The sequence below is a fragment of the Acartia tonsa genome, chromosome 7 (assembly GCF_053477335.1).
Source record: "Acartia tonsa isolate MP-2025a chromosome 7, ASM5347733v1, whole genome shotgun sequence".
In the NCBI taxonomy this organism is placed as follows: domain Eukaryota; kingdom Metazoa; phylum Arthropoda; class Copepoda; order Calanoida; family Acartiidae; genus Acartia; species Acartia tonsa.
The window spans coordinates 43,189,447-43,203,644 of record NC_137266.1 but is presented as its reverse complement, the minus strand read 5'-3'; the positions used below and the strand labels follow the sequence as shown (position 1 = coordinate 43,203,644).

The 14,198-nt window shown below is 34.2% G+C and overlaps 1 protein-coding gene and 1 non-coding gene across 2 annotated transcripts in view; both read left to right on the top strand.

The window, feature by feature from the left end:
* Positions 1-14,198, top strand: part of LOC145324330 (glycine receptor subunit alpha-4-like) — a 111,020-nt gene that overhangs the window by 20,206 nt on the left and 76,616 nt on the right. Inside the window, exons 2-3 of the mRNA XM_080166945.1 lie at positions 3,081-3,142; positions 4,646-4,721. Of these exons, the coding sequence (XP_080023071.1) occupies positions 4,680-4,721 (42 nt within the window). The 5' untranslated portion in view covers positions 3,081-3,142; positions 4,646-4,679. The remainder of the gene's footprint in view (positions 1-3,080; positions 3,143-4,645; positions 4,722-14,198) is intronic.
* TRNAT-UGU (transfer RNA threonine (anticodon UGU)) lies at positions 8,834-8,905 on the top strand. Its single transcript has one exon. It is a non-coding gene; the product is annotated as a tRNA-Thr (tRNA).

The following is a 14,198-nucleotide window of genomic DNA, read 5'->3' as shown; positions in this document are numbered from 1 at the left end:
TGGAGGAACAACCCGGCCATATTATTGGTTAGAAAGTGTACAGAGTTTAGTTAGTTACAATAATAGATATATAATCTAGAGACTCACTCTCTAAATCAGCCAATAGGAAAACAGTGCAGAAACAACCCAGCCATATTATTGGTCATAGTGTTCAGAAAGGGCACTTTTTAATTCCATTTTCATAAGAATTTAGCTATAAATGGTCGCATTTCTTAGTATAAATATTTTCTTGTGTAAATTTTTATATAATGTGAAGCATTTGACAAAAAGTAATGTATAGTTGAATTTTTTAGAATAGAGTCAATATTGGGAACACTATACTGTCGAAAATCTTCGTCGTTCGTATTAAATATGAATTAATAATGGATCTCGTCTGCTAGTAATTCCTTTTTAAACTTGACAAATTATGGGGTTGGATTAACCATCTAGATCTACCATATCTATTTTATTAGCCCATGATTCAAATCAGGGAGGGAGAGGACAATTGGCTGTTTATTACACTGGTCCCAAAAGTTTTATATTAACATTTTCTTATTCGTTGGATTAACAACTTTGGGGACTTTTTATTAATTTCATCATTAAGTTAAGTGTTCAAACGTTTCAACCACTAATTTTAATCTAAAGAAGAGGTAATTTTCTGTATCATCATTGGAGATGTACATCAATTTATTGGCCATTGTCTTATCCCTTTAGATCCCTGGATTCAAATAGATTGTATCAATTTATTTTTCTACTTTATCAAAATGACCTTTCATTGTGCAAATTTATTATAAAACATAAATTTTAGTTGTCGCTAAATATCTAATTAGTTAATTTTTCAACAAAACAAGGATGATAACATCCATAAAGTGAAGATCAACAAATCAGTCAAAAATTTAATATTAAAAAATTATTTAAAAGTCCAAACAAAATAAATTAAATTACTTAAGAATAGGATTCTTAATATGACCATACTTTTAGTCTGTACTTATTCCACATTGCCTAATTGTCTTAGGAATCCTTTTTTTATAGACAAAGAGGGCAAAAAGGATTATCATGTTGGAATGTCAAATTTTCGGACTTTCTGGGCGTTATCCTCTTAGAAATTTATTTTTCAATTTTGAATATTTGAGTACCCCCCGGGCCCCCCCCCCCCCGACAACGACAAACAATTATTTTAGGTTAGGTAAGGTTTTAGGCTAGGGAGCCGATGCTGTGAGTATTGGTGCAAAAAATATGACGTAACAAAAAAAATTAGCCAATGAAAGGCCGTTATTGACCAATGGTAAAATTTATAGTGGACTCTCATTAGCTAATTTTTTTTGTTACGTCATATTTTTTGCACCAATACTCACAGCATCTAGGGAGCCGAGCGCTGCGGTTAGGCAGGCAAGGGGGCCGAGCGCTGTCGGGGGGGGGGGGGACTCAAATTTTCAAAATTGAAAAAAAAATTTTAAGAGGATAATACCACTTTCTGGTAACGACTAAAGAGTTGCTACACTTATTAAGTATTTCTCCAAGCTGGTTCAAGTTTGAAATAGAAATAGAAAATATTCTAACATGGATAAGTTAGCGAGAAGAACGGACGGACGTATGCACGGACTTATACTAAATGTAGAAAAGCTTTGTTTAAAAAAAGAACTTTTTTATGCATTTCAATAAATTATAAAAAAAACTATATAAATAATTTTTATTGTGAGCGCAGTTTTCTTTAAGGAAAAGATCTGTACGATTAACAAAATTGACCCTTCAGTAGAATATAATTATTGGTTAAAAAGTTTGGGCACTGCTAGTTGGAACTAACCAAGGAATATGTATTCTATAAAAGTATCCAAAGTTTTGAGCGAATGATAGATAAAACTTTGGGTACTATTAACATTTACAGTTTTCCCCTCCATTTAATAAGTTTTAGCTGCTTTTATTCTATAAAAAATAACCAACTTCTATAAACTTTTTCTCTAAAAAAGAACGTATAATTTAAAATTTGATGAAAATCAATAATAAAAGAATTTATATTAATAAAATTATCTTGATTGTTGATAATTATAAAGAGTATTTGTATTGTTTATAAACAATAGAAAACATAACTGCGAAGCTACTCTATAAGCATAAGCAACCATGTCCATATGTCCTTTTGTTAGAATTGTTGGCGTTAAATCATCAAATTTAATCATGGACAAAACGTCAAATGGAAGCGTCGGTTTATGATGTTTTGGGGTCAGGATACGTCCACCCTCCCAAGAGTGAAATCACCCTGAAAATATCCCCCTAAAAAAATAAGCGAGAGAATAAAAAAGGGGAAAAAAATAAACAAAATATTTGTTATTACATATTGCAAGAAATCTCTTACTTAGAAATTAATATCAAAATACATTTTTTCTTTAAAGTACATCTTGTATAACTTACTTTTTCGGTTACAATGATTTTGTCGAATTAATCAATCCCTCAATAGATTTAATTTACAAGCAGCTTTTAAAACTAAATGGATTCATTCATTTGAAAATAAAAGTATTTTTAAAGAGGAATAATCACCATCAAGTTAAAGTAAATTAAAATTTTGCTAGAACTGACAGACAGACAGAAGGACAGGACAATAGAAGTTTGACTTTGAAATTAGATTTTCCTTAATCAGGGGAATATTTAAAAACAATTCTAAATCTTAACTAACCATATATGTAAAAAGAAAATAATCATTTTTAATATCAATAACACATATTTTTCTATAGAATTATAGAAGGATTGACAGACGGAAAAATAAATTTTAAAGCTTGCTCTCATTAGTAAGGAGAATCTATATAGACAATTTTAATATCTATTTTATTAAGATTTTTTTGTCTCTGATAAAGTTGTAATTTTTTATATTATCAAATGTTTTGATAAAGTCTAACTGTCATAAAATCATATTTTTATGTATAAGAGATACGACAATTGACCTATATTCCCAATGATAATACACAAAATTTTCCCTATTCAGCTCTTAAGAATAAACCATCTGATTAATTCCATTTCTGGGAAGCTTTACATAGGTCCCTGAATAGTTTTAGGTTATTTTGGATGGATGGTTTTAAGCTAGTTTTTAACATATTTTTTTTTCATTTTAGAGCAACGAAAGTTTTGTTGAAAAGGAGATATTATGCTGTTTTGTAATCTATCTAAAATACAGGTTATTATCATAATTAATATGCCTAAAGTAGAAGGATGTCTATCTGTTTGTATGTAATTATATGCATGCTCGTTAAGATCTCGTAAACGGCTAATCCGTTCGTTCTACAAATTTTTTTGATGTTTACAAAAAAATAAATTTAGAATTTGATGTTAAAAGTAGCATGATGATTGCCTGTCTATAATTCTGTTCGTAATCATATGAATGCTCGTTAAGATCTCGTAAACGGCTAATCCGTTCGTTCTACAAATTTTTTTTGATGTTTACAAAACTACTAAAGGTAATGTTAAAAGTAGCATGATGATTGCCTGTCTATCATTCTGTATGTAATCATATGCATGCTCGTTAAGATCTCGTAAACGGCTAATCCGATCGTTCTACAATTTTTATGGAAGTTTAGTAAAGAAATCAAATTTGAAACTTCCAAAGTAATAATAAAAGTAGCATGATGATTGCCTGTCTATCTGTTTTTATGTAATTATATGCATGCTCGTTAAGATCTCGTAAACGGCTAATCCGATCGTTCTACAATTTTTATGGAAGTTTAGAAAAGAAATCAAATTTGAAACTTCCTAAAGTAGTGATAAAAGTAACAGGATGATTGCCTGTTCATTACTAAGATCTCTAGAACTGTTATTGAGAGCCATTAAACATCCAATATTTTTATTGGTCGGAATTTAGTTGTAAGTACTTAAAGGGAACCGTGTTGGGTTGCACCTGTTAGTGAGCTTTGTCACTTCACTGTGTTTAAATTAAGACATGGCGAGGTGTGTGTGGGGGGGAGGGGGATTTAAACATTATAATGTTCGATTGACCTTCCATTTTATAGCTTAGCTTTTATGGATGTGGAGTAGAGAAATTACTCAAGAGACATAATATCTGATTCCACCAATAGGAGAATCCTTAAGGAACATTCAAGAGATCTCATTGGTTGAAATTGTGTACACATTTTATTACGATAGCATTTTTTTTTCATTTCATACATAGATAAAAGACAGCGATGCTGTGAGTATTGGTGCAAAAAATATGACGTAACAAAAAAAATTAGCCAATGAGAGGCCACTATAAATTTTACCATTGGTCAATAACGGCCTCTCATTGGCTAATTTTTTTTGTTACGTCATATTTTTTGCACCAATACTCACAGCATCAAAGACAGCTGTAAACATAAACAGTATAATTTTTTAGAACAAAGCTATGCAGAATCAGACTTAATTACCCAAAAATTTCGTCATAAAAGGGTTATTAACTTAAGATTTTGTTTAATTTTTGTTGATTTTTAATGTGAGTTTGAAGGATTTTTCACAAAAATAATTTTGCCTCAGCAGCGAGTAGCGAGCCTATTTTTTTTTAAGAATCCACCTCAGCTTGAGTCGAAAGTAATCAATTCTTTCGTCTGTTTGAAATGTTCCTTCTTAGATTTGACGAAAAATCGGGCCAAAAGGGTAATCTAGATATGTATAGTATGTCTATTGGATGTTGTCATTTTTGTTATTTTTTTAGATGTGTTATGTCTCGCTGATAGTGTACGGAAAAAATGCGTAATCTCGCCTCCATTTTCTTCTTTATTTTGGGTCAGGTAAGAAAAAACAACTTTTAGAGTTGCTACGCCTTCTATTATGATTTAAAAGTAATAGGATATTTGTTTGTCTGTTTTTTGTAATGAAAGAATTATTTTATCGTAGGCACCCCCAAAATGGTTAGAAATATTGTAGATTTTACCCATAAAAAATTAAACCCAAGTTGGGGATTCTAAGAGCATATTGTAATGTAGTACCTCCTACCCCCCCCCCAAAAAAAAAAAAAAGGTTGGATGTCTTTTTAAGCCCAAGATATAAGATTGCTTCGCTTCAGTAGTACAGACTTTTGTTTTTATAAACATCGTTAATAAATTATTTAAATTAATAAACTAATAGCAAAGAAATTCAAATATGGTTAAATCATGGATCTTTAAAGATCAGACAATGGACGATAAATTGATTTACACCCCCAAAAATAAAAAAACAAAATCAGTATATTCACAAATCAAGATAAAAGTACCCAACGTCTCCTTTATAAATTACCAATGTCCATAATTTTCATTACAGGAAAAGCGATGTATTTAGGCTGAAAACAGTAAAAGTGTCGAACTGTGACGTCAGAAAAATTAACAATTAACCAATGAGAGGCCGCTATATATTTTACCACAGTGAATACTGGCTTCTTATTGGTTAATTGTTATTTTTTTCTGACGTCATAGTAAGACACTTTTACTGTTTTCATCTAGGTTGTTATGCAAGATACATGCATCATTTTGAAGACGAAGAAAGTCGCTCAAAAAATATGCAGGTGACGTCATAAAAATTAGGGATTATTCATCTCTTTTTTATTTTCTTTCCCACTCCTCCTCTTCTCATCCCTCATTTTTATGACGTCAGAATTTTTTTTGAGCGACTTTCATCGTCTTCCTGATTTTTGTGTGATGATAATTGAAAACTCACGTTTACGAGCTTAGCTTCTTATGGTTGATTGTTGTCATCCTAGTTTTAATTTATTTCCATTCATTTTTACAAACATTCCAATGTTTTTACTTTAATTAACCAATTAAATTGATAAATTTTGCTGGTGAATTTTCAAATTTTGTACACAATTAATATAAGCAGGGAGTAAGGGGACTTTATTATACTGATACCCAAATATTTAATTTGGGTACTTATCAAATCTTGGTTGTTTTCAACATACTTGCAGTGTCCAAACTTTTCCATCAATAATTCATCTTTAGAAGGAGTAATGAGGGTGTACATCAATTTTTGTCCATTTTCTTATCTCATAAGATCCTTGGTAATCATAAAGGAAGGAATGCCTTCCTTACCAAGGATCTAAGGGATAATAAGACAATGGCCGATAAATTGATGTACATCTCAAATGATTACAATATTACCCCTCCTGTAGATTACAATTACAAACTTTATAATCTAACTAATCATAAATCAGATAACTTATCCTTAAAGTTGTTCAGCCAATGAATAAGATATAACTATTATAAAACTTTGGGGACTAGTGTAATAAACAGCCCAATGTTCCCTACATCCCTGCCTCCCTACACATAGCCCTGAATTACTTGACATCAGGGATACAGGGATGAGACAATGGACAATGAATTTTTTCATCTCCCATATTCTTCATTTCATTGCCTTTTAATTTATGGGGGAGATAATGTTGTAAATTAATTTTAAGGGAATAGTCCCTTTCATGGCAACGCACCTTAAGGTGCGATTCGTCGTATTTTTAAAATGGCTTTTGATAGGTTATTTTAGGTTATGTTAGGTTATATTGGGTTAGGTGATTGCCCCACAGGGTTAGAGCTCCCTGCAGGGGCTAGAAATAGGATAAAAGCTACTGTGAAAAAAAAACGAAGAAACGCCCTTTAATGTGCGTTGCCACGAAAGAGACTATACCCAAATTTAAACATTATCCATTATCCCAGATTAAGGGGGGACAATAGGCTGTTTATTACACTAGTCCCCAAAGTTTTATAATAACGTTTTCTTATTCTTTGACTTAACAACTTTGGGGACTTTAGTAAATTTTGATTAGTTGGTTTATTGAGTTAAGAGTTAAAACTTTCAACCACCAATTTAGGCTACAGAAGGGGTAATTTTGTGGATTATCATATCGGATGTACAGTAATTCTTCGGCCATTCTCTTTAGATCCCTGCCATTATCCACTCCCTTCCTCCTGGCAATATTGCGTCCGACTCTTGAAACTTTAAATTATTGGCATTTAAATGTTCAAAACTTTAAAATAAGTGTTTTTACATTAAAGTGAAAAGTTAGTTTTTTAGCAACAATAAAATATTTTTGTCGTACGTATGTATATTTTAGGGCAAATATTATTTTATATGATTCTAGAGGCTATCATCTAGGTGCTTTACATTCGAAAAAATATGAAATAAAGCCTAAAACCAGACTTTTTTTATACAAATAAATTTGCCTAAAACCATCCTGACACCTGTAAGAAGCTTCATTGTAAAGCAGGACCATATCGGTTCAGCAGTTATCGAGATCCTTCGCTACAGGTAAAAAATAGCTTAGTCCTTTATAAAATAGGATAAAATGGTAAAAACCCACAAAGCTTGTCCTATCAAGCTTCCCTTTCCCCAGGGTTCGGAAGCCGCAGCCGCAGCCTCAGCCTCAGCCACCATCAGCCGCGCGGCTTACGAGAAGCCTCAAAATCAGCCGCGCGGCTTCCTCAGCCACCCAATAAGCCTCAGCCTTAGTCGCAGCCGCGCGGCTTAAAGAAAACATAAGCCACTGTAAGCCTCAGCCGCATTCAGCCACTGTAAGCCTCAGCCACTGTAAGCCTCAGCCACAAAACTCCAATTCAGCCACATTAAGCCTCAGCCGCACTAAGCCTCATTCAGCCAACGCCCCTCTAAGCCTCAGCCGCAATCAGCCGCGCGGCTTATAGTTGGGGAAGCCTCAGCCACACTCAGCCGCGCGGCTGTTAATAATTTGAAGCCGCAGCCGCACTCAGCCGCGCGGCTTCAAGAAAGCCTCAGCCGCAGCTGCAAAGTTATGATTATGCCGCAGCCGCAGCCGCGCGGCTTGATATTTGTAAGCCGCAGCCTCAGCCGCAGCTTAATTTTTTAAATTCAGCCGCAGCTTTGACACAGCCGCGCGGCTGAGATATTGTATGCCCCAGCCGCAGCCGCAGGTGCTAAATTAGTACAAGCCTCAGCCGTCAATTCAGCCGCGGGGCTTAATTTTCATTTAATTTTGTCTGTCTGAAGCTTAAGATCTCAGCAACCAATGAACTGACAATGTTGTCCTTCTCAGGAATCCTTTTACTAAAGTAACAGGATGTCTGTGTGTCTGTGTATCTGTGTGTCTGTACCGAAGGATCTCTCTAACCGCTGAACCGATCGGGTTCTCCTTAACAGGGTAGCTTCTCATAGGTCCTGGGAAGGTTTATAACTATTTTTTTGGGGTTGGGACACCCCCAACCCCCCAAAAAAATTAAAAATCCCCCCCCCCTCAAAAAAAGAAAAAATGTTTTAAATTTTTTAAACTAAAATTAAAAATGAGGGGGGAGCCCCCCCCCCTAAAAAAAAAAAATTCCCCCCCCCCCAAAAAAAATTTTTTTTTTACTTTTCTTTAAAAATTTAAAATAAGAAATTGGGTTATTAAATTTGACTCTCTCTCTTCCTCAAGTGCCCCCTAGAGGCCTCTAGGGGCGTAGCCGCTAGTTATATATATATTGACATTGGATGGTTTTGAGCTAATTTTGGGGTGGGGGTCAGACATTTCCATCGCCCAAAAATATTTTTTTTAAATGTTATACTTTTAAATTTTTTTATATTCTTTTATAAAAATTTTATCTTAAGTTTTTTTTTAAATTACAACATAGAAACTACCATCTCGAACAACTACAAAAAGTTTGAACCTGTAATGTAAGAGCTCCAGTGGCGTAATCAGTTAGCGCACGGTTCTTCTACACTGTTATGCCAGGGTTATAAGTTCGAATTTCACCAGGAGCAATACGTTTTTGAACGTTGATACTTATGAATATTATTGAATACTATTTATAGGGTAACTGCCCTACTGACGTTTGCCTAATTTTATTGTTTTTAAAAGATACAAATTTTTCAGAATTTACTTAATATTCACTATGAATTTGTATTATCTTAAATTTTTTTTCTTGTACAAGTGGCCTATTTAGCTCAATGGTAGAGCACTCGTCTTGTAAACTAGGGACCGTGAGTTCAAACCTCACAGGGGGCAATCAATTTTTGTGATACTCAAGTTATATAGTAGCTTCTCTATTATTTTTCCGTTTAGGTACGCAATACTTGTTCTATATAATTAAGCTTCTCCTACTTAGATATTTCTTCAATTTTAAATGTATTTAATACTTTGTGGTTGATGAGAGACACTGAAAAAGTTATGCAAAAAAAAGATTTATACATATTTCATTTTTCATAGTATTTTTAAATTAAAGAAAATAATTAAATTAAGATTTGGGGAGGGGGGAGGGTGTGTGTGTGTGTTTATTTTGAACACAAATTATCCTAATATGTTTTCTAACAAAAAAAATTTAAACAGCGATGTATTTTACTTTTTAAAGTTGGTTAAAAAAAGGTCTGTAAAATGCAATAAATTGTCCTGTATAATATGCAAAAAAATCTACATAATCTTTATGTACTCGATAGATTGAAATAGTTAAATGATTATCATATATCATCCGATTTTGTTTATTTTACAAAGATGCTTACTAAAATTGATTTTATTTTCGAAACTGCAATTATTATAAAAAAAATGTTTCTTTATCTTTATCATTATGTTATACAATTTCTGAATTTATAAGCAATACATGAATCGATATATTATTACTTTGATGTTGTCCATATTTTCATGTACTCTGATAAAGAAATAATCTCAGCTGGCTAAAATAACAATAACCCCCATACACCCCCTTTAATCCATCTCTCCCCTCTTGTGAAGCTTCTTATTGATCCAGGGAAAGTTTATAATTTTTTGGGGGAAATGTATCTTTTCCCTCCCAAAAAAAGATGACCCTCAAAATAAATTATTTTTGCTTCCCTTAAGTATTCCTAGAGGTTTTAGGGGCGCAGCCACTAGTATCCTTTAACCATTAACTCATTACATATTAAAACAGGTTTTAAAAGTATGTACATAAGAGTTATACCTATGAAATTTAGCACCCAATAATTTATTAAATTGTAATATTTAGACCTAAATTTTTCTTCAAAATTTCTGTCACCTTTGGTCTAGGGGTCAGTGTGGCAGTCTTGTGTTGGAAAGGTTCTTGGTTCAATTCCACCAAGTTTTTATTCTGCTATGGACATTGGGACAATGGACAATAATTTTTGTTTCCTCTCATTTATATTTAGTTATTTTCCTCTCAAGTTGAAAAAAAATTTTAAAAGGAGGGTGGATATAATGTGTAAAAAAAGATTAGAGGAGATTTGTTCTAGGTAAACTTACTTTATTTGTAATATTATTAACTAAATTTTAATATAAAATTGCTTTACACCTATGTTCTAAGGGTTAGTGCACCATAATGTGTAAGAAAGGTTTTCTGTTCAATTCCACCAAGAATTACATATGATTATTTCTAAAACCTTGTATAGATTAAGAATTCGATAACTACTGAACTAATGAAAACTTTTTAAATTGCCTTTTCCAAGTTTTTGAATTTTTTAAAAAACTAAAATTAAAACTGGTGGGTGCTCAACCAAACTCCCCCCTATTTTCCCATAAAAAAATAATAAAAGTCACCCTTCATCCCCCCCAATTTTTTTTTCTTCTGGGATTCGAACCCGGATGATAGATGGTTCAAAGCTGTTACCGTACCAAAAAGCTATCAGAGCTCCAATATTTCAAAATGAAAATTTGTCTTATTTTTAGATCATTAAGTATTATGATGTCTGTTTGTCTGTCTACATGTTTGTACTACAGGATCTCGCTAACTACTAAACCGATATGGTGCTCCTATTCAGGGTAGTTTCTTATAGGTACTGGGAAGGTTTACAACTATTTTGGGGGAGAGTACCATCACACTACCAGAAAAAAATTGCCTTAGAAAAAAAATTAAACATCACCCCAAAATTAAAAATGGGATTTACTCGCCCCGGCCCTCCCCACCCAATAAAAATCACCCTACCCCTCAAAAAATTATTTTAATTCAGTTCTTCTTTTTCCAGTACCTATTGTTTAGTATTTTTTGTAATAACTTCATTATTACATTGTCATTAAGATTATGTGACATAAAAAGTTAGTCATAAAAATTATACCCATGAATAATTGTAATAAAAAGCACTTTTGTAAAAAAAACATTTTTCATAAGAGGTAAGTTTTTATGACAAATACATTTATTGCAAGTGTACATATGATAAGCATTTTAAAGACGATTATTTTTAAGACAAATTTAACCTGCGTACCATGGCTCAACAAGTAGCGCATCTGCTTGTCATCATGGAGGTAATAGGTTCGAATCTTGGCCAGACACTGCGTGAAAACTGAAGACGTTAAATGGTTCCTACTGCAGCTATGCCAGGTATGCAACATGTAAAGTTAGAGTATGAGGATTTCCTTGGCTCGTAAACAGGCGTAACTCATTACCATAGGACTTTCTGGCAGGTAGTTGGTTGCTGGATAGATGTCACTTAAATTGGAAAGAATTGGTTCCCCTTAATTATCCAAGGTTCAACAAGAAGCGCATCTGCTTGTCATCAGGGAGGTAATAGGTTCGAATCTCGGCCAGACACTGCGTTATAACTGAAGACATTAAATGGTTCCTACTGCTGCTATGGCAGGTGTGCAACATGTAAAGTTGGAGTAGGAGGATTTCCTTGGCTCATAAACAGGCGTAACTCATTACCATAAAACTTTCAGGCAGGTAGTTCAATAAAAAAAAGTTGGTTGCTGGATAGATGTCACTTAAACTAATACAGAAAAGGAAAGAATTGGTTCCCCAAGGTTCTACAAGTAGCGCATCTGCTTGTCATCAGGGATGCGTTATAACTGAAGACATTAAATGGTTCCTAGGTGCTAGGTATGCAACATGAACAGGCGCAAAGGAAAGATATAATTCCCCTTGGACCTTGAGTTAATGTCATAGAAACCCTCGACCGTGGCTCAACATGTAGCGCATCGGCTCGTCGTCTGGGAGTTGATAGACTTTGTACTGCATCATAACTAAAGATGTTGAAATAAATTCCTACTGCTAAAAAACTTGTATAAAACTTTGGGTACCAGTATAAAACTTTGGGTATCAGAATAAATTTTTGTCTATTAGTATAAAACTTTGGGTACCAGTATGAAACTTTGGGTACCAGTATAAAACTTTGGGTACCAGAATAAATTTTTGGCTATTAGTATAAAATTTTGGGTACCAGTATAAAACTTTGGGTACCAGTATAAAACTTTGGGTACCAATATAAAATTTGGGTACCAGTATAAAACTTTGGGTACTTGTATAAAACTTAAGGTACCAGTATAAAACTTTGGGTACCAATATTAAAACAAAATTTTAGGTATTAGTATAAAATTTTGGGTACCAGTATAAAACTTTGGGTACCAGTATAAAACTTTGGGTACCAGTATAAAACTTTGGGTACCAGTATAAAATTTGGGTACCAGTATAAAATTTGGGTAACTGTATAAAACTTTGGGTACCAGTATAAAACTTTGGGTACCAGTATAAAATTTGGGTACCTGTATAAAACTTTGGGTACCAGTAAAAAACTTTGGGTACCAGTATAAATTTTTAGTACCAGTATAAAACTTTTGGTACCAGTTTAAAACTTTGGGTACCAGTATAAAACTTTGGGTACCAGTATAAAACTTTGGGTTCTAGTATAAAAGTTTGGGTACCAGTAAAAAACTTTGGGTACCAGTATAAATTTTTAGTACCAGTATAAAACTTTGGGTACCAGTTTAAAACTTTGGGTACCAGTATAAAACTTTGGGTACCAGTATAAAACTTTGGGTTCTAGTATAAAACTTTTGGTACAAGTATAAAACTTTGGGTACCAGAATAAAATTTGAGTACTAGTCTAAAACTTTGGGTACCTGTATAAAAACTTTGGGTACCAGTATAAAACTTTGAGTACTAGTATATAATTTTGGGTACTAGAATAAAACTTTGGGTACCAGTATAAAACTTTGGGTACCAGTATAAAATTTTGGGTACCAGTATAAAACTTTGGGTACCAGAATAAAACTTTGTGTACCAGAATAAAACTTTGAGTACCAGTATAAAATTTTGGGTACCAGAATAAAACTTTGGGTACCAGTATAAAATTTTGGGTACCAGTATAAAACTTTGGGTACCAGAATAAAACTTTGTGTACCAGAATAAAACTTTGAGTACCAGTATAAAACTTTGGGTACCAGAATAAAACTTTGGGTACCAGTATAAAATTTTGGGTACCAGTATAAAACTTTGGGTACCAGTATAAAACTTTGTGTACCAGTATAAAACTTTGGTTACCAGTAAAATTTGGGTACCAGTATAAAACTTTGGGTACCAGACTAAAACTTTGGGTACCAGTATAAAACTTTGGGTACCATTATAAAACTTTGGGTACCAGACTAAAACTTTGGGTACCAGTATAAAACTTTGAGTACCAGTATAAAACTTTGGGTACTAGAATAAAACTTTGGGTACCAGAATAAAATTTGAGTACTAGTATATAATTTTGGGTACCAGTATAAAACTTTGGGTACTAGAATAAAACTTTGGGTACCAGAATAAACTTTGGGTACCAGTATAAAACTTTGGGTACCAGTATAAAATTTGGGTACTAATTCTGAATCAAACATTGGAAAAAATCCTGCTGTCCTCCCCCCTCTTCCCTCCACTCTCATTCTCACAACCCCTAACCACCCTCAACTCTCCAAAAAATGTCCTAGAATGCATTTAAAAAATCCAATTTAGCCGAAGCCTCAGCTGCAAAGCTTATTTTATAATCAGCCATAAGATCAGCCGCAAGGCTTAATATTGTATTCAGCCGCAGCCGCATTCAGCTGCGCGGCTGAATTTAATTCAGCCACAGCCTCAGCCGCACGGCTTTCAGTAAGCCGCAGCCTCAGAATCAGCCTCGAGGCTTAATTATGTTATCAGCCACTCTCAGCCTCAGCCTCACTCAGCCGCGCGGCTTAATTTTCCAATCAGCCACTGTAAGCCGCAGCCGCTATGAGCCGCGCGGCTTTCAGTAAGCCGCAGCCTCAGCCACAAATCCTTCAGCCACTGTAAGCCTCAGCCACCCTCAGCCACTGTAAGCCTCAGCCGCTCGAAGCCTCAGCCACAAAATTCCAATTCAGCCACTGTAAGCCTCAGCCACCCCAATTCTTATTAAGCCTCAGCCGCATTCAGCCGCAGCCACTCTCAGCCGCACTAAGCCTCAGCCACTCTCAGCCTCAGCCACTTCCATAACTTTAAGCAGCCGCAGCCGCAGCCGCAGCTGCAAATTAGGATTCAGCCGCAGCCGCAGCCGCGCGGCTGATAGCGCGGCTTCCGAACCCTGCCTTTCCCCACTATTTATCAATA